We start from the raw sequence: 18,056 nt of genomic DNA, 5'->3' as shown, positions 1-18,056 counted from the left end.
GCATGCTGACACCTGTGGTTACTTGTACAGGTGTGTGGTACGTGGGGGTGACTGCAATCTGTCTAGCTTCCACGAAATCAGGTGTGACCCTCTGTCCTAGTTAGCTGCCAATATGACCTTTATTTAGGCGTAGAATCCCTGGTGCACATTCTGATGCTGATACATGCTGTAGGAGGGGCATAGAATGCACATTGCTTGAGAGAGTTCTCTGGAATAGCAAAATTGCATTCGTTTCTCTGGAATTTGTTCTGAATCCTTGTTGACTCTTGTTACCCACTTCAACTGTGACCTGTTCCATCCTGGAGAGAAGCTAGCAGCATATGTATCAAGCACTGTGTGTGTTATGTGCCAGATCCTTTCAGTGGATGTCTTTTCTCTAAAGACTTTTTTTTTTTTTTTTTAATCCAAATGTCATGTTAAAAAGAATAATGTAGCTTTTTCAGTGGGACATATCCTATCCTTAAATAATGCTGACTAAGAGGGCTTTACACCAATATAATGTCCCAGAGCATTAAAGTAGAATTGCTTACTAGTCTCTTTGTTAATCTGTATGTTGAATGTGGAAAGGTTTGGGGGTGATTTTGAAACTAGTGTGACTTAGTGACTACAGGGGGCTAAGCAAGCAAGCAAAACATTAAAATATACGTGTTTATCTGCAGTAGTAGTACTTTGTGTCCTAGAAAGAACACTTGCGACAAAAGGAAAATGGTAAAAATACATACTGCTTTTGTAACCCTTGATCTGGATGACAGTTGGAACAGATCTTTTTTTTTTTTTTTTTTTTTTTTTTTTTTCCTAGCTATGCTATATATCAAAAGAGAATCAGGGACATGTATGATTGCAATTAGTTATTAAGAGAGCAATTTGGTAAGTCTAGTGTAATGCAGTGTTTTTCTCTGTGATCTGCAGTATCCCAGCTTTCATATTTGGTGCTTAATGAAAGTCAAGCAAATACTCTCGAGGCCTGCTAAGCATTTTTTTTTTTATCCTGAGCAGCAAATCTTCAATATGATGTAAGCGGACACCATCCAAGGTTTCCACCTATGTGTAGATACTGCAGGTGGCCGTCATATTTGCATGTTGAATATGTTGCACTTTGGCTTACTCTTTTATTACTGTACTTGTTTAGTGGTAACGTCACACCAGTAACACAGTTGTGTGTAGATCTATGGCGATTGATTACTACTTTGTAATTAAGGTGCTATTTTCAGACGCTTGCGCGAAGTCTTTTCTACTCCGAGAATTTGTGAACCCAACCAGAGACCAGCCAACAGGTTTCATTTTTCTTTGCCCAAAAAGCTTCTCTTTTTTTGTGAACAAGTTTTAAAACTGACTGATGCTGAGACTTAAAAAAAAAATAAATTAAAATAATAAAATAAAATAAAAAAAATTTAGAGAAAAATAAATAACACAAAAAGTGATGTTACCCAAGCAAGGCCTTCTAATAAAGGAGTGGCCCCCTCACCCATCCCTCCCTACCTGTGCAAGTCCTGCTCACATCAGTTTCCTTCCATCCAATTAGGCGACCTGGGAGACCCAGCCAGCACCATCCGGAGGGACTACAGAGTGGTGATGGGGTACCTCCAAGAAGCTTGCAGGATGGAACCAGGGAAGGTTATGGCCACTCCACATCTCTTAAAGTACCACTGGCTCGATCACTCCAGATTAGTGAAGAACTGCTGAGCAGAAACCAGTTTTCTACGGCTGCCAGCCATGGGCCATCTGGACTACAGAATCATGGACAGCACTTAATATTATCCAGGGAGGCTTCTTGGGCAAAACCACACTACGAATTCAATTTCAGCCGCATGAAATTCAGGGGAAATGGTGCACTCAGCAACATCAGTGACCTTCCTTTTCTTACAGAAAACTCTGCCTTTCAAAAAATGGCACTTCAAACTAAACAGGATGGGAAAAAGGACGTGAGCCATTCATCTCCTGTGGATTTAAAGATACCACAAGTTCGAGGCATGGACCTTTCATGGGAGTCCCGCACTGGCGACCAGTACAGCTATAGCTCTTTGGTAATGGGTTCACAAACGGAGAGCGCGCTTAGCAAAAAGTTAAGGGCTATCCTTCCAAAACAAAACAGGAGAAGTTTGCTGGATGCTGGACCAGATTCCTGGGGCTCAGATGCTGAGCAGTCTACCTCTGGACAGCCATATCCCACCTCAGATCAAGAGGGAGATCCTGGCTCCAAGCAACCTAGGAAGAAAAGAGGGAGATACAGACAGTACAACAGCGAGATACTGGAGGAAGCAATCTCTGTGGTTATGAGCGGGAAAATGAGTGTTTCCAAAGCTCAGAGTATTTATGGGATCCCCCACAGTACACTGGAGTACAAAGTTAAAGAGAGGCTGGGCACTTTGAAAAACCCTCCAAAGAAAAAAATGAAATTAATGAGGTCGGAGGGACAGGATGTTTCAGTAAAGATTGAATTAGATCCCCAGGGAGAAGCAGCACAAAGTGCGAATGAATTGAAAGATGAGTAGGGATGTTGTAGAGTGCCAATTACTTTGCAAACTGGGTGAGCACTACTGCATAGTTCAACCACCACTGAGCGCACCTGATTCTCCTATTTACTGCAATGCTCTTTCCTTTGCAGTTTAGCATAGACTTGTGTGGACGCAGGTGAAAGGTGTGCTCTGAATGTCACATTTGTAAATTTTTCTAACCTGGTATGGTGCAGTTTCCCTCCTTCACCTGCCCACTACCACCTTTTTTTTCCTTTTTTTTGGGGTTGGTCCCCACCCCCCACCCCCCCTTTTTGTTTTTTTCTTTTGCCTTTTGCTTGTTTCTCTGTAATAGAGAGTTGAGTTACCTCACAAAGAATGCAGATCTGTGGAAGTGGACATCTTGCCTGTAGAGCCTGCCTGAACTTCTGGTATTGGATTTTTGGTGTCTGCCTTTATAGAAATAAGTCCACTTTGTTAAACTGATACTCTCCTAAAACCAGGCATTTTTTTGAATGAGAATCAGACTGTCATTCTTCAAAATGTTTTGGAAATCTTTTTCCTCCTCCTTTTCTTTGATCCAGTTGATTGAAAGATTTAAGCTAAATCAAGTTATTTAGGAATAGTACCTCTCTTGAACTCAGAGATTTGTTTATTAGATGGATAATCAATTGGGTCTGATTAGGCTCTCCACTATTTTCTTTCCAAATTAAATATACTTAACCATTCACTGCCTGCTTAGTGCTCACCCGGAGGGGAGGGGAGGGAAAAACGTACATACACTACCTTCAGAATATGTCAGTTAATTATTTGTAACACTACCTTCACTGTAATTTTGTTTGATGTTTTTGAAGGGTGATATTTAGACTCACCTGCTTGAGGATGTAGCCTTATCTCACGGAAGACAAGCTTCTCACAGTCAGGAGCAGTCAGGGTACACTAAATGATGTATTAGGGTATGCCTCATTATAACAGAACTATGGTTCTTTGTGACCTTTATGCTTTTTACAGACTTGATTCTGAGTTTACTAAACTATGTGGTTCCAACAACTAGTTTAAACGACTCTAATCTGGGGAAGGGGGATTTGTGTAACAAACTACTGTGATATTGCAAAAAAGAAAAAAAAAAAAAAAAAGAAAAAAAGCCCACAAAACGGTGATTTCAAACGTTACAACCTCAGTAGTCTGCCCAAATATCCACATTAGTGAAGGAGCTTGTTAATGTTCAGGGAAGAAGTAAAACACTGGTAGCCTGATCTAATTCAGGTTCTGCATCATATCTATCTGAAATACTGTCAGGGTCGAACACTCAATGAATGGGTGTTTCCTTTTTAAATATTACAGTTGCCAGTAGCAGGATTTAATCTAAGTCCTGCTTTTTTGTTGTTGTTTTTATTTAATCTATTTTGATAGTGGTTTAGCACATGCTAGAATAAACATTTAAACACCGTAAAAGCACTCCGTAAACCACAATTCCAGTTTTTTCAATATGATGATATTGTTATGATTATATGGAGTTCCAGGATAAGTTTTGTACAGAACCTTTATCTTTGATACTTTCTGCAGGAGTGGTCAGTAACTAGGTGGAGCTTACTGGACTTACCACAGAATGACCAAATCAGAATTGCTGGTTCTTCAGGTAGAAACAATTTGGTCTTAATCTGTGCAAAAGGTAGATAGAATTACCTTTTTTTTTCTTTTTTTTTTTCCCATTTGCACAACCAAAAGAAACATTGCAGTTTTTGTGTGAGAGCATTAAGTGATGTCAGTGACTGAAAGTGGTTTCTCAAAGTTCATGGGAGGGTGCCCTAGATAGCCCTAGGGATGCTGAATGACTTCTGGAACAGTTGATTCTATTAGCCTCTCCCCCTACCCAGCAACTTCATATTTTCAAAGGTTAGGCACACCATTGCTGTCGTTTTAAATATGCACTGCTCATTCTTAAAACAGACTGGGCATTTGGCCCCAAGTACACTTTGGTTTTGTTTACTTAATATGTTTTAGTACTCAAAATCCTGGTTCCTCATAGCTCTGTAGTTGTCATCTTGGCATTTAAAGCAGTTTAAGCTCAGTAGCAGTATATAAACTCTGCAATACGTTCCAGTTTAGCTGGTGATTGCAATAAAGGCGCAGTTAAACGTGTGGTTTCATCTGCTGTTGGAGGTTATGGTAGAAAGTTTGCTGCAAGATTAAAAAAAAAAAATTAACACAGTTTTACTGTTCAGAGAGGTTTAACCTTTTGCAGTTGTCTTTATTTAAGCAACGAGTTGAGTTTTCTAAAACTTGTCCCTGTAGTGTATGTGAAGTGCTCATTTTACTAACCTAAATATTTTGTATGTGTATGTTTAAGTGGGTGACAATCGTGCAGCAGAAGAATGGTGTGCCTACCCTTTAATGCTGCAGTTTTAAAAAAGAATTTGTCTTGTCATTTCAGACTGTAGGCTAAGAATTGTAAATAGATAGTGAGAAGTTGAGTACTCTTTATTTGCTTTGGTTAGAAAGTGGATTTTTTAAAAAGAAAACCAACAACAAACCAAACGCGTAACTTTCTCAGTTTAAATGTCCTGAGACCTGAAGATTGTAATACTCATGTCTGCAAAGCTTTTAAACACAACACTTGATCTGTGATAACTTAATATTCAGGTAATCTTTCTTTTTCGAGAAGCTTTTGAACAACCATATTTCCTCCAAAGGTCTCTGTTTAAAAAGGAAAAAAAAGAAAAAAATTGTAGATTATTTTTTAAGCACTAATTGCATTACGTTGGTAACTGCAATATGAAATAGCCATTATTGTTTTGTGAAGCATGGTTGAGATTAGTTAGTGGTCCCTTTTTAAAATTTCATGAGCCTCTCAAAAAATAAAAACAAATTTAAAAAAAAGCTGCTGAATATTCAAAAGATATATATTTTACCTTATTGTAGGTTTTGTAAATTTAGTCTGTAATATTCAGGTGCACCTTTTAATGTTACCTTTTTGTTTCAAACTCCCATCTAATGTATTTTTTCTGAGGTGATTCATCACGTAAGACTAGTATCACTCTTAAGTGCTGCAGTGATCACTAATGTTTTGTTTCATTTTTCACTACATATTTTTACAGGCGCTTTCAGTGTAGCTAACTAGTAGTATTTGGGATCATTTTAAATATATGATTGGAATTAATGTTTGTCCATTAGCATGCTTAATTTTCTGCTGACCAGCAGTTTGCATGGCCAAAATCCCTGGTTGACCATATTTTGGTGTGGGAAAGTGTGGTTCACTGCTGTCTTTGTAACAAAAGCCTTGTTTCTCATGCTATTTCTGGTAAGTGGATGCTTATGTTACTTGGATCACTTGGACAGGAGAGAAGGTTTAGAATCTTTCTCCTGCTGCTATTTGAGATTGCATTAACGTGTAACATAGACAAACTGCAACCCTGTGACAAACTGCAACCCTGTAGAAATCGAGATGTCATTAGGAGGAGGCCTTTCGGGTTTTTTTCGTCACTAGTTTTCTCTTATTCCCGAGAATGTCCATCCGATGTAGTTATTGGACTTAACAGTATTGTTGTGTACTACGTTGATGTAGCTGAAAAAGCCTGACAGCAAGAAACTGTGAATAATATTTGTGGCAGTCTCTGAAAACTAGTTTTTCAGTCCAAGTATCATGAAGGAGAATCCCTCTCCCCTACCCCATCCTAGAAAAGTAATTTTATATTTTGTGTGTATAAAGTTTTAAGAATCAAGTTTCATATTGTACTGAAGTTTAGGTGTCGCTTGGTAAATCTTTGCTGCAGCATATAATTGAAGATGAGTAAGGCTTAGTGTGGTAGGGGTCCTGGTGTGGAGTTAATTATCGTACAGTTCTGGTGAGAAAGCCCAACATGTATGAAATGTGTCCCTTTTTTTTTATTTGGACTTGTAAGATGTAAAAGTGCTTTTTTAGAACTCTGACCTATTACAAACTATTACCTCACTTTCAGCCAGCTGGATCCTCATTCCACAGTGTTGTAGGCATTATTGTGGCCGTAATGCTTGAGTACAGCTATAGAGTTGAACGTTTCTGGTTATATATTGTAGGGATGCGTTTCTGGACTCGTTTTAATTTCTGTCAAAATATACTTTTATTTTCCAGTCATTCCCTGATTTTTTTTTTAAAGGCTCAAGACAATTTCCGTTAGAATTTCTCATTTTTTCCCTGTTGCACAGGAGAAGTTGTTGCATAAGCAATACAGGTATGCCCTTAATTTCTCCTTGTTGCAGAACTCATAATTTGATGCTTGTATTACCAACCCTATTGCTAGACCTGAAGTCAAACTCTGAGTTTTCATGGCAATTGGAAAACAAATGATTTTTAACAATGCAGGTGTACAGGTAGAATAGTGCCCCTAATAAGGGATCACATTCAGCTTCGGTGTTCTCATGCAGTTCCTATACCACCTTTTTTGTAGAGCTTTGCAGTGCTCAAGGGTATTCCTAAACATGGGAGGCAACTGCCCATGTGTTTATAGACCAGTTAAGAGAAGACAAGGAATGGTCTGTGCTTTGTCTTGTGGCAGGCCGACATCTGAGTCTAAATATTTCTTTCATGGAAACCTGAGAGTACATTGCCTTCCTCTGGAGATTCGCAGGAGCTGGCAAAGCGATTCAGGGGCTTTAGGGTTGAGTAAGCTTTGTGTAGATTGGAACAACTTTTAAATTGTGGTTGAATTGCTTTTTGTATCATCTGCAACAATTGTTATACAGGCAAAACTGGAATTACCATGTGTTTCTTTCCAGTTTACTTTGAAGTAATGCTCTTAAGATGTCCTTGAGTCTTACAAGAAGAACACAGTGTCCGAGGAGTGCAGGGAACACTGTGCTGTTCCCTTTTTTCTCAAAAACAGTGTGGCTACATCTGTAATGTAAAGAGCTCTTTCTTCAGTGAAGACAAAATTTTAACACTTCAGTGTAAGAATGCATAGACTTGTTGCAGTCCAAACTGTTACGAAGGCAAAATTATTAACCTGTACTGAAAGCTTTGTCACAATAGTTTAAATAGCTTAAGTTCTCTGCCAAATGTTAGAGGTAGAAGGGAGGTGGTTTCCCTCATATTCATGAGGATCAGAAACTTCTAGGTTTTCCTCACAAATGTTTCAGAAACTAAATGTAATTGCAGTCTAGGTCAATGTTGCTTTTTCTTGGCACCAGTAGATAATGTTGACTAATCTAGGTTTAAAAAGCTGTACCTAAAAAAAAAATACTGTTTTGAGGCTAGTTTTGGTACTATAATTTCCACTTGTTCTCGAATTATATTGGAAACTCAGTAATGAAAACCATCAGAAACCTGAAAATGTGTGCTGCTAGTTATACGCAGTTCTGATGGATGTAGCAAATAAAATAGCCACTGCAGTTACTCATTTCAAATTATCTAGTGGATAAATACAATGTACTGTGATGATCACCAAGCAGAGAGATATTGTGGACTCAAAGTGGTCTGTAGATCCACTCCACATGTACCAGAAAAACCTGTTAAGTAGTTACAGCATTCCAGTGTCCATCTCTCTCCCTTTCTCCTGTTCTTGCTTTGGTTGGGGCCAAGTCTCTATACTAGTGTTACAGCAGCAGTTTTGGACTTCATGTCCTATCGATTTATGCCTATATTCAGGTATTGTCATGAAAACCTTCATATTAAGAGAGCTTTATTTAATCCTCACAAAATTCTCTTAGCCCAGTTGCAAAATCAGTTTTCCTGGGCAACGTATTAGGAGGAGGGATTTTTTCGGCCTGTCCAGGGCATTTCATTTACCTTCTCAGAAACAAGCATCCCCTCCCTTGCCCCTGTGCTTGTCTCTACTGAATTGGTAAGTATAATTTAGAAGGACTCAAGATGATAACTCTACCTTATGGAGCAGGGATTAGGACACAAACTTCATTCTGACTGGAACAGGAAAAGTTAATATCAGAAAACAATTTATATAGTCATCACCTAGTACAGTCTAACAATGCTTTTTCCTGCTTGGAAGTAATGAGGACATTACTACAGCTACTAATACAGTTTACCAACTACTTGGTGCTACATTTCTAAATTATTTTTGCAGATAATATTTTTTATGCCTGCGTGAAAGCATGTAAACTTTACTCTCACTATAAAAAGCACTTGTCTGACCTATTCTAAAGTACCAGAAAAGGGATAAGTAACTGCAGCACTTTTTCTGTTACAATGCCAGAGTCTTAATTAAATCTGGTCTTCAGGTTATGAGATATTTTAAACGTACAATCTAGGATCATTAACGGCTTTTCAGGTCAGATCAGAAGTTCTCTTGGGAGACTAATCTGTCTTTTAAAGACTAATACAACAAAATATTCTCAAGTTCAGGCAGGGGATGTATATATACATGCCTGATATTTTTAACTATTCATTTCAATAGGCCATTTCAGGGCTTGATATTTGGAATCTGGGATGATGGGTAGGGAAAGGGAAGTTTCCCAAACTGAAAAATCATTTTGGACCATTGTTTAATGTTCAGTTTGAAAACTGTATCATGAGAAAAATGGGTAGGGATTCTTTCTCCCTTATGCCTTCAGGGAATGAGTAGTATTTAGAATCTCTGGCTGAAATTCAAGCCTTTTTACCATGTAAATTTTTAATATAAACTCATTGACATGCTTTTTACATCTGAGGACTGAAAATGGATCTTAATGTTTAAGTTGTGGAATGGTATATTTCTTAAATGAAGGGGGAACATTAAAAAAATAGATTAGAATACCAGCATTAGTGAGCTTAAGGAATTTTAGTATGTAATAGCAAAGTATAGCAAAGTATTTGATTAAAAAAATTAATCTTGAATTGCTAGTCTGTAACTAGGTGCATTCTAATTTAGCAGGTGAATATTCTTTACTTACCGATATATGATGGGCTTTTTGCAAATAGAAACCTTTATCTGAGTCCCATGTGTTGCTTGTACTGATGGGATGTATGCTTACAGCAGCTTACTGCTGCTTTAAAATGTATAAAATATGTTTTGAGTGTTTGCTCATAACTCTTTCTAACCTCCACTTGTTAAATTGTCAGACATTGGTATTTTATCAGTCCGCAATGTAAGTTTAAACTAATGTTCTTAGGAATCCAACTTGTACACACACTGTTTAAAAACCCTCAGGGACAGTTTACACACTATCCTCACTCAATTCAGGTACTTGTACTCTCTTCTTAAACCTAGCAGTGACTTGTATTTTGTTTTGCTTTTCTTTTGACGTGCTGATAGCACATCCTTGATGAATGTCAACTTAAAACTCAGTTCAGGTATCCAGGTATAACTCAGCCAAACGGATTTTAAAGCTGCATATTTACTCTCCAGCACACAGTGCCTCAGACACTTATAGTGGCATTCTGTATATTCAGTTATTACTACTGAGCAGATCGCGTGGGGGTTCCTGGTATGTATTGTAAGAAATTCCTATGTATATTATATAATATGTATTATATTATATACATATATAGTATATATGTTATCTTAAACTTATATATTTTAAATGCCACTACTAGCCAGCGCAGCTAAAAGTGAAATACATTCCCAACTGCTTCTGCGAACGGCAGAGGCAGCATCTTAACGTGGCTCTTGCTTCTCTCTCACCATAACTACTTCTAACCTCAAGCACGGGTCCTTGGCTGTCTGACCTCTACACTCTAGTTATGCAATGTCCTTAGAGAATTCTGTGCACTGGCCACTGTGATGGAAACCAATGGGCCGGGAGTGCTTTGAGTTTATTAGTAATTGTTCTGCCAAAGTTGGTGTTCGTATGACAAGCGTGTAAACCTGTCAGATAATCAGCAGAGGTCCAAGTCGGTAACGGTGTACATCATGGCTTCCACCTAACGGTAGGACCAGACCCTCAGCAGGTGTCTCCTCTCAAATACCGAGCTCTAACTCAGAACGTGTTGGCACTTAACATCTGTAGTGGCGGGCCCCTGTGCTGCGCTCGCGAGGAGGTGAAACTTTAAAGTAAAATCTGCTGTTCTGCTTTTGCAGTGATCTGTTGGCAGTTGCAAGTCAGCAACACCTCTGCTTCATTATTTGACACTTTACATCTAAAAAGTCTTCTCTTTCTATTTATGTAACCCATAGTCTTTGAAGAGTATGGAAAATGGCATTTCTCTCTGACCTCTAGAAGTTCAAGTGTCATGGGAAAAAAAACAGGAACCCCCCCCTCCCCTTTACTCTTATGGACCTCATTTCAATATACTGTTTACAGTTTGACGGAATTGTATAATTTAATATTTCTCTTGTACTGTAGTTTATATTTATTTACAGATTTTTTTTGTACTGTGTGATTTGAATTTTTTGTTCCTTGCTATGATCAATGTTTTATGTAGTAGAGCACTTATGATCACAAATTAAGGTTTTTGGTTTGATTGCACTACATTAATTTTTTTTAATGCAGTTCTGATTTTTTGACTGGACTAAATAAGCTGTGTCTTAATGTATGTGATAAGTACTTTTAAATTTTTATTTCATGTGGTCCATTTATTTTTTGCATTGTATGTCAAAGCGCTAATTCTCTTGTTGTGCATGTGTAAGATTTAATGGCTCCATTGTATTATTTGACCATGTCATTTTGGAAACACATTCCCAGCTGTAACGTTGTGTATGGTAGTTTTCACTGGATGCTAGACTTTTCAAAACCACTATTCTTCTAATAAATTTTGTTGTGAAAAACTTTAAGGGGTTCTAATTCTGTTGTTTCTAGTGTGCTTTCTAAATGTCTGCACTAATGTGGAATGCAAACTATCACAAACTGAGAGGAGCAGGGGAGGAAGTGAAAATAGAAGGTAAAGCAAACTCTGGCCGAAGGATTGAGCTTCGGAGTCTCCGAACTCTGTTTGGTTCTTGTCCTAAATAGGATTGGCAATTAAAGCTGCTCTAGCAGCAGGGTAGGGAATACATGTGAAAGCTGAAACGCGGTCTCGTGAACTCCCGTACTCTAATTTGCTCTTCCCTACTGGCCACCTTAATTTCTTTGATGGTAAATAATTTATCTGGTGAAGAACAAACAGTCTCTCAGGAAAGGGGGTGAAAGAGCGATGTAGGCTTGTTCATTGAGCACTTAGTAGTGAGTCAAGGTAGGAAGGGTGGTGATAAAAGCCTGGCTGGGAACCCTGGCTGTTGCCTGGCAGGTTCGGTTTGGCTGGTCCCTTGGGTTACATGGTGGAGCAGCGCTTTTTTTTGAGCAGCTGGGTCGTGTACTGTAGAGGACGGGACCAGGCTGAGGGAGGTTGCTTAGCTGCGTGCTTGCACCAGTAGGCACTGGTGTTGCTTTTATTCTCTCTGCAGCCACCAGCTCTCCCTCTGCAGAGGGGGCAGGTCCCCAGCTCCCGATTAACACAGGGAAAGCTCCAGCAACTCTCTCCTGCTGTCCTCCTGCACAGGGATGCAAGGCAAATTCAGCAGACACGCCATGCTGCAACTGGCCCTTGTTCGAGACCCCTTGTTTACTTGCTCTTGGCCGTACTTTGGGTTGAACTACTTTTGACGTTATGCATTATTGATACTTGAAATGCTGAATGCTAAAAAGTAGGTTACAGTAAGTGCTGTATAATGGAACCCATGTGAGTTTAGGCATTTCTGCTAACCTTTCTGTTCGGTCCTAGGATAATTTTGAGGGCGATGCATAGGGATTTCCTGGCTTTAGGAAAACTTACAATGCTGCACACTCTCTAGCCCGGGTTTGTTTTCTCCTGAGAAACTGTCATTCTCAGCTTGTGTTATTGTAAAGTAGGCAAATTCTGGCTTGCGTTTGCTAACGTGATTTTTCAGTGCACACACCACACCCCCCCTTTTTTTTTAAGATACTTAAATAACTGTTAGATTATAAACTAACTATTGTATTCCTTGTATACTAACACTGGTATTAAAAGCAAAAAGCAAAATGGAAAGGTAGCTGGGTCATTGGTTTAGCTTTGCTGGGCAAATCTCTCGTAATTTAAAAACTTGGTTTGACTAGAGACTACATCTTACACATACTCAGGAATAGTGAGTCTTTATGTGTAAATAGCTTGAAAGCCTTGTGCTGTAAACTAGCATTTATCATATTTTTTTTTGGTATGTCTGAATACATCTGTCAAATCTATGAAAATAGCCTTTAAAAGTGATGAACCATATTTCCATCTGCCATTCTTTAGGATGTATTACGCTCAGCAAGCGTTTCCCAGAACATTTTTAATCAACACTTTTAGTTCTGCGATTATCAGAAATACCAAGTTTTTCTGGTTTTCCTGGAGGACTTGCTGATGGTCTCTCACTGTTAAGCTGAAGTTGTTCAGCCTTAAAGGAGCACCTTCTCAAATTCTTCTTTTAAAGCTGTTTTCTGTAGTACAAATACGTATCGTGATGAGAGTGCGCAAGATGTTGCACCCAGACCCAGAAAGAAGCATCCATGGCGTTGTCACAGAAGTAGAAAAGAAACATAATTAGGCCTGTTAGCTTAAAAAGTCTACTGCTAATTTACCCCGGCTTGTTTTGACTTGGGATGGGTTTTGAGCTGCTCCATTTTGTGCTGCTTCCATTACTGGAAGAGGCAGCTGCCTCTTCCGAACCTGCAGGAGCATATCTGGTCACCTTCTGAAGTAACACATCCTCCGTGGAACAGCAGTGGACTGTACCCCCACATACGCCTCGTTCACTTTCTGCAATCCAGATGTGAAATTCTAGCAGATGTGAAATCTAGCAGATGTGAAATGGAAGCCTCTGCTGATCGCCGTTGGTGAAAATGTGTACTTCTGCGAAAGGAAGAGGTCACTCGCTACCAGCAAAGTGTTGGGATTAGCACTAGACCTGAAAGTAGGCAACTCCCTGACCTCAGCACTGAGGTTTGTGAAACGGTCCTGTGTTGGAAATCAACTTCAGTTTTGTGAGTGAAGCTGATTTAATTCGGGAAATTGCTGAGCATCACCTTTTCATCTTCTTGTGCAACCAAAACTGAGCCGTCAACTCGTGGCTGCTCAGAGTCAAACAGCAGCAGCGCAAAGCTTGCTCAGGTGTCCCCATTGCTTGGGTGTCCCCAGTAAGGCGGTTCGCCACTGGTTTTCTTGCCTGAGCATGCTGAGCTCCCTAATTTCCTAGAGGTGTGACAAAAGTGGGTCTGGGGAGAGGATTTTAATCCTGATTTGGGAAGAATCAGGAGAAGAATCAGCAAAGCACTGATTTCTTGGCTCTGGCAGATGCCCAGCTGTGGGTACTTGCTGAACTGTGGTTTTAACTGAAAATGAATAGCAGGTTCTTGGACCTGTGTAGGAATGTGATTCCTGTACAGAGGAACAGAGGGCACAGACCAAAAGCCGTTTAAGGAACAGAGCTTGAAGTGTTGGGGGCAAATCCAGGAATATGGAGTTTGATACAGTGAAGATAGCGAAGAAATTAAAGTTGATCTTTTTAATACAGTTATTCTCTAGACCCTTTAATAGATGTTACAATGCTGGAAGGATCCCAGATAGCAAACCCATTTGTGGGAGTACTGTTTCCCCTGATATGGTACATTTGATGCAAACAACTCTGTGACTTAAAATCCAAGATGTTCTCAGTTGTCTAGCAGGAAATTCAGAAGAAATCTGAACAACTTCGCACTTGTGAATTGTGAATTAGTAAGTTCTTTCTTCCCCACCTCCTTGAAGACCCCAGATGACACAACCTTTAAAAGCTCTGGTTTAGCATCATGAAGAGGGAGCACAAAACAGTTGCATCTTATTTTTATAGGTCGCTCTTAATGTATCAAAATTTACAGATCACATTTGAAAGAAAACTAAAAATCTTCTCTTGCCTCCTCCTCCTCTGCAGGTGTCATGCAGCCCTGCAGGAGGTCTATTCCATATGCACTTGACTAAAAGGCAGATTTTTGTATGAGATGGCTACAGCTCCTATCTCCAGGAACTGTTTAAAAGCTCAGCTAAAGTTAGAAGCGCTTCAGGTATATTTCAGAGCGTAGAAATATAAGCACTGCTGCCTGAAAATGCAAATTTTGCCTATATGAAAATACAGCTGCATCTTCCCAAAGGACCAACCAGAGTCTCAGGCTGCAGCCTACTGAGTGCCTGCAGTAATGCAGCGAAGGACAGGGCAGAGGCTTCACCGCAGCCTGTGCAAGAGCCAGTGGCAGGCCCAGCAGCCCCATTCTGCCAGCCCCTGCAGTGCCTCCTGCCTTGTCACCCGCTCTGCTGTCACCTGGGCCAGCTCAGCACAGCTTGGTGGCTACCTCTGCAGGGCTCCTGCCACCGGGCGCAGCTGGGACAGCCTTGGGCCGGCAGGAGGAGTGGTTTGTCTGTGCAAGGTTATCAGCAAACTGTAGAAATTACCGTGCTAATTAGGCAGTTTTGTTACACCTGCTAAGTTTTTTTTGTTTTCTCTTTTTGCTGACGTGCACCAAGATCCCATCATCACATGTCCCAGAACCCTCCTGCCCAGCTAATAAAGCGTAGGGATTGCTTAACTCATTTTGGAATGACATTCCTGATTTTGAAAGGGGCTTTTATGGTTTCCTTTCTTAAAGCTGAACCGTTGACTGTGCTTTTCTTCTCACTGAGCTTTAGAGGAAGGCTCTGACACTAATTGTTGAGAGTTACCCTGGCTCTGCAGGGGAAAAACTGACACTTAGGAGAAGCCAAAGAGCTTCCCCACACGTGTGAAGGTATTTTCACACACACAACTGATACCTGTGCTGGGACCTTTGCTCTAATCTAAGCCTGAGGTGCTTGCTTGGAGAATCCACTGGTTTCTGCCATGTTCCTCCTTCAGGTGAAAGTGGTGGTATAGTTTTTTCATGTTTTCAGATGTGCTGTGGTCACAGCTGGTATCTTCCTCAGATGCCTTTCAGGCCTTTAAAGCAAGTAGCTGTGTGTGAGGTGTTAGCAGCGGTTTCAAACTATTTGACTTTGAAAGGAGGCTGTCAAAAAAGACATTGTAGAATTCTGGTTTCGAATAAGCAGCTATCATAACAAGTGTACTCTGTATGGAAATACAAGTTTTCTCCTGATTTCTAGCCATCGAACATCAGCTTGAGATGGGAAAGCTAAACCAGCTTACTTGGTACCTGAAGTGTGTTCACTAATAACAAAGTTCTTTTGGACCATGGTGACAGCTACCTGACCTCACTGCTCACTGGAGTGCTGCCTAGCTGTCCTTCAAGGAGCTTTTCTGCTGATGCATTAAAAAAAAGTAGATTTTAGCTCCTGTTTCAGGACTCGTGTTGGCTTTTCTTGAATAGATGGACACAAGGGTGTACAGTAAGGGTGACTGCTCAACTGCTTTTTAATTCTAGCCTTCTTGTCTATACCTGTCTTTACGTTGGTGCCTTTACTTCTGTTCGAGTGTAGACTGGATTGCTAATGGATAAAAGCAAAACCAGCATAACTCTGGTTTTAAAAGAAATACACCTTGTGGCTCTTTTAATGATGTTATGATTAAATTAGGAATAATAATTAGTAACATAGCTTAAAATCAAGAATGTAACCTTGCACAAAGTGACAAAGGTAGTGGCTTAGTGCTGCAAAGAGCAGATTGATCAGGTTTGGGTTTTGGCTGTTTTGGCTGTTCTTTTATAGCTCCCAAGTGGAAAAAGGGTCTTTCCTCGCAAGATTAGTAAGAGCAGTGAGGCCTCAGCAGGGCAACGGGGAATCTGGTACTCAGCCTTTTGTGGGTAAAAAAATCCCCACGGCGTGCATGGTTTGGGCTCTGGTGTCGCCATCTAAATGTGTGAGTCGCTGCAAGGAGGATTTTTCAGAGGTGGTTTCGCTGTGATTTCTGGGGATGGTCACCTTCTGTATTTCTCTGGTCATATAAAGCACAGTAAAAATGCCAGCATCCCGTTAGTGCTGTGGTCTCGTTACCACCACGTGGTTAAGCATGAGTTCATTTCTCTAAGCTTTCAGGGTTTGCGTAGTGCACTTACTGCTAATACGATAAAAAATGCCTGCGGTAGAGGAGATCCGTGAGTGCTTGACGGGCAGCATGTGCTAATGGGTCATCATTGCTTTAGTTTCCTCTGCAAAGGTTAGGGACTCATTTTCCTGCTGGCCAGAACAGTGGGACCAGGGAGGTGCAGAAGTCAGGGGGAGGCAATCTGTGAAGGCATCTCGAGGGGGATCTGCCCGGCTGTGGTGCTCGCTCCTTCCTTGCTGCATGCGAGGAGTGATGAGTCACTTCTGCTTTTTCCAAAGGATCTGTTCCTTTGCAGGCATAAGCTGTTGTTGATAATTTTTTTCCTTTTATTTTTCCCTTTATGGCAAACCAGCACCTGGTGGGTTTTGTCCCCAGTATAAAGAAACAAACAAACAATACCTATCGCTGTGCTGCAGGAAGGAAAATTGTGCGAAGATAAAGTACGTTTTAACTGCAGTGTCCAAGTATAAAGCGTAAACTGCTAAAATCAAGGAGGCTTTAAATATGGTAAATAACCCTAAAGAAAATCGGATGTATTAGTGGTGATAGCATGTTACATGCTAAGCAAGGTGTTGTTCCCTGCCTCACTTTGCCACTTAGATGGACAAAAATTGATTTGTGGGGGAGATGGGACCTTTTTCAGTGGACATTAGCTGTGGTCAGGTGAGGTTTGTATTCGTTAGTCTTCCCTTAGCCTGGAGATGTCTGACAGTATAAACAAAGGAGAAAAATAATTGTGGGCCAGGATACCGAGGTGAATTTTTGAGGTGAATAGACTCTCTTAAGAGGGGGAGGAAGGACAATGGTGTGTAACGCAATGGTTAAAAAAAAAAGCGATAATGTGAGGGTTGTGCAGAAATGGAAGGATGAGAGGTTTGAGCTGAAGGGGAGGGGTGTGCATTAGCGCAGAGGAAACCTCTCCCCACTGGCATGCACAGAGACATTTCCTGCCTTATGTTTTGGTTTCTTAATAGTTATCTGACTATAAAATTAACCTATATCATTTAATGGTAGTTGAATGGCAGTTAAATTAACCCACTTTCAAAATAGAGCTTACCTAGCCCGTCAGCTCTGAGACAGCCTCGTCCCCAGGCATCTGGGGCTGCAATCCATTTCTCTGCCTTAACCTATTTCCCAAGTAGCCAGCCAAAGTGGCGCATCAGAAACAGAGTTTGCAGCTTAGCCTGGAAGCTGACAGAGAATACGGACACATATCAAACCGCTAGTTCCTATTTCACAAGGCATTTTTGTGCAAAGAGGTATAGCATCGGCACATGGGGAACACTGCCATTAGGAGTTGTGATACTGTTCCTATGAACAGTGTGGCCTTGATTATCTAAGGCCAAATTACCTGAATCTCCAGGTTTTCTGAAATGGGGTGATATCCCCCAACATCTGTTAATTACACCCAAGAAACCGTCTCTTCTCCAAATGCCTTCCACTGGCCCCTCCCAAGCTTTGGTGACAGGGTTGTGCTGAGTGCGCTCCAGCAAGCGCTCCACTTGGGTTTTCATATATCCATACTGGAAAAAACCACATATCCTGGATATATACAGGCTTTAAAATCCTTGAAGACTTCTAGAAGCAGCCAATGTGCCTATTTGAGCTGGGACCAACAATGTCTGCGGGGAGGGCATCGCATGCATTTGGGTTTTCTTCCACCCTGCGGTGTAGGTGTAGCGTGGGAGGGCACGGTGGGATTTATCGCAGTGCAGCA

General features: G+C 40.6%; 1 protein-coding gene across 13 annotated transcripts in view; it reads left to right on the top strand.

Annotated features, from left to right (window-relative positions):
- LCOR (ligand dependent nuclear receptor corepressor) overlaps window positions 1-18,056 on the top strand; it is an 89,258-nt gene that overhangs the window by 50,746 nt on the left and 20,456 nt on the right. For 2 of the 13 annotated variants that reach the window (XM_080402364.1, XM_080402363.1), the window contains one exon: window positions 1,523-13,103. The exons of the other annotated variants lie outside the window; for them this stretch is intronic. In XM_080402364.1, coding sequence (XP_080258490.1) covers window positions 1,523-2,492 — 970 coding nt within the window. In that variant the 3' untranslated portion in view covers window positions 2,493-13,103. Of the gene's footprint in view, window positions 1-1,522; window positions 13,104-18,056 lie in introns of those variants that run through there. 13 annotated transcript variants of the gene reach the window in all.

This window comes from Falco punctatus (genome assembly GCF_963210335.1).
Source record: "Falco punctatus genome assembly, chromosome: 9".
Classification (NCBI taxonomy): domain Eukaryota; kingdom Metazoa; phylum Chordata; class Aves; order Falconiformes; family Falconidae; genus Falco; species Falco punctatus.
Note: the sequence above shows the minus strand (reverse complement) of the source record. Positions and strands in the feature narration are given on the sequence as shown.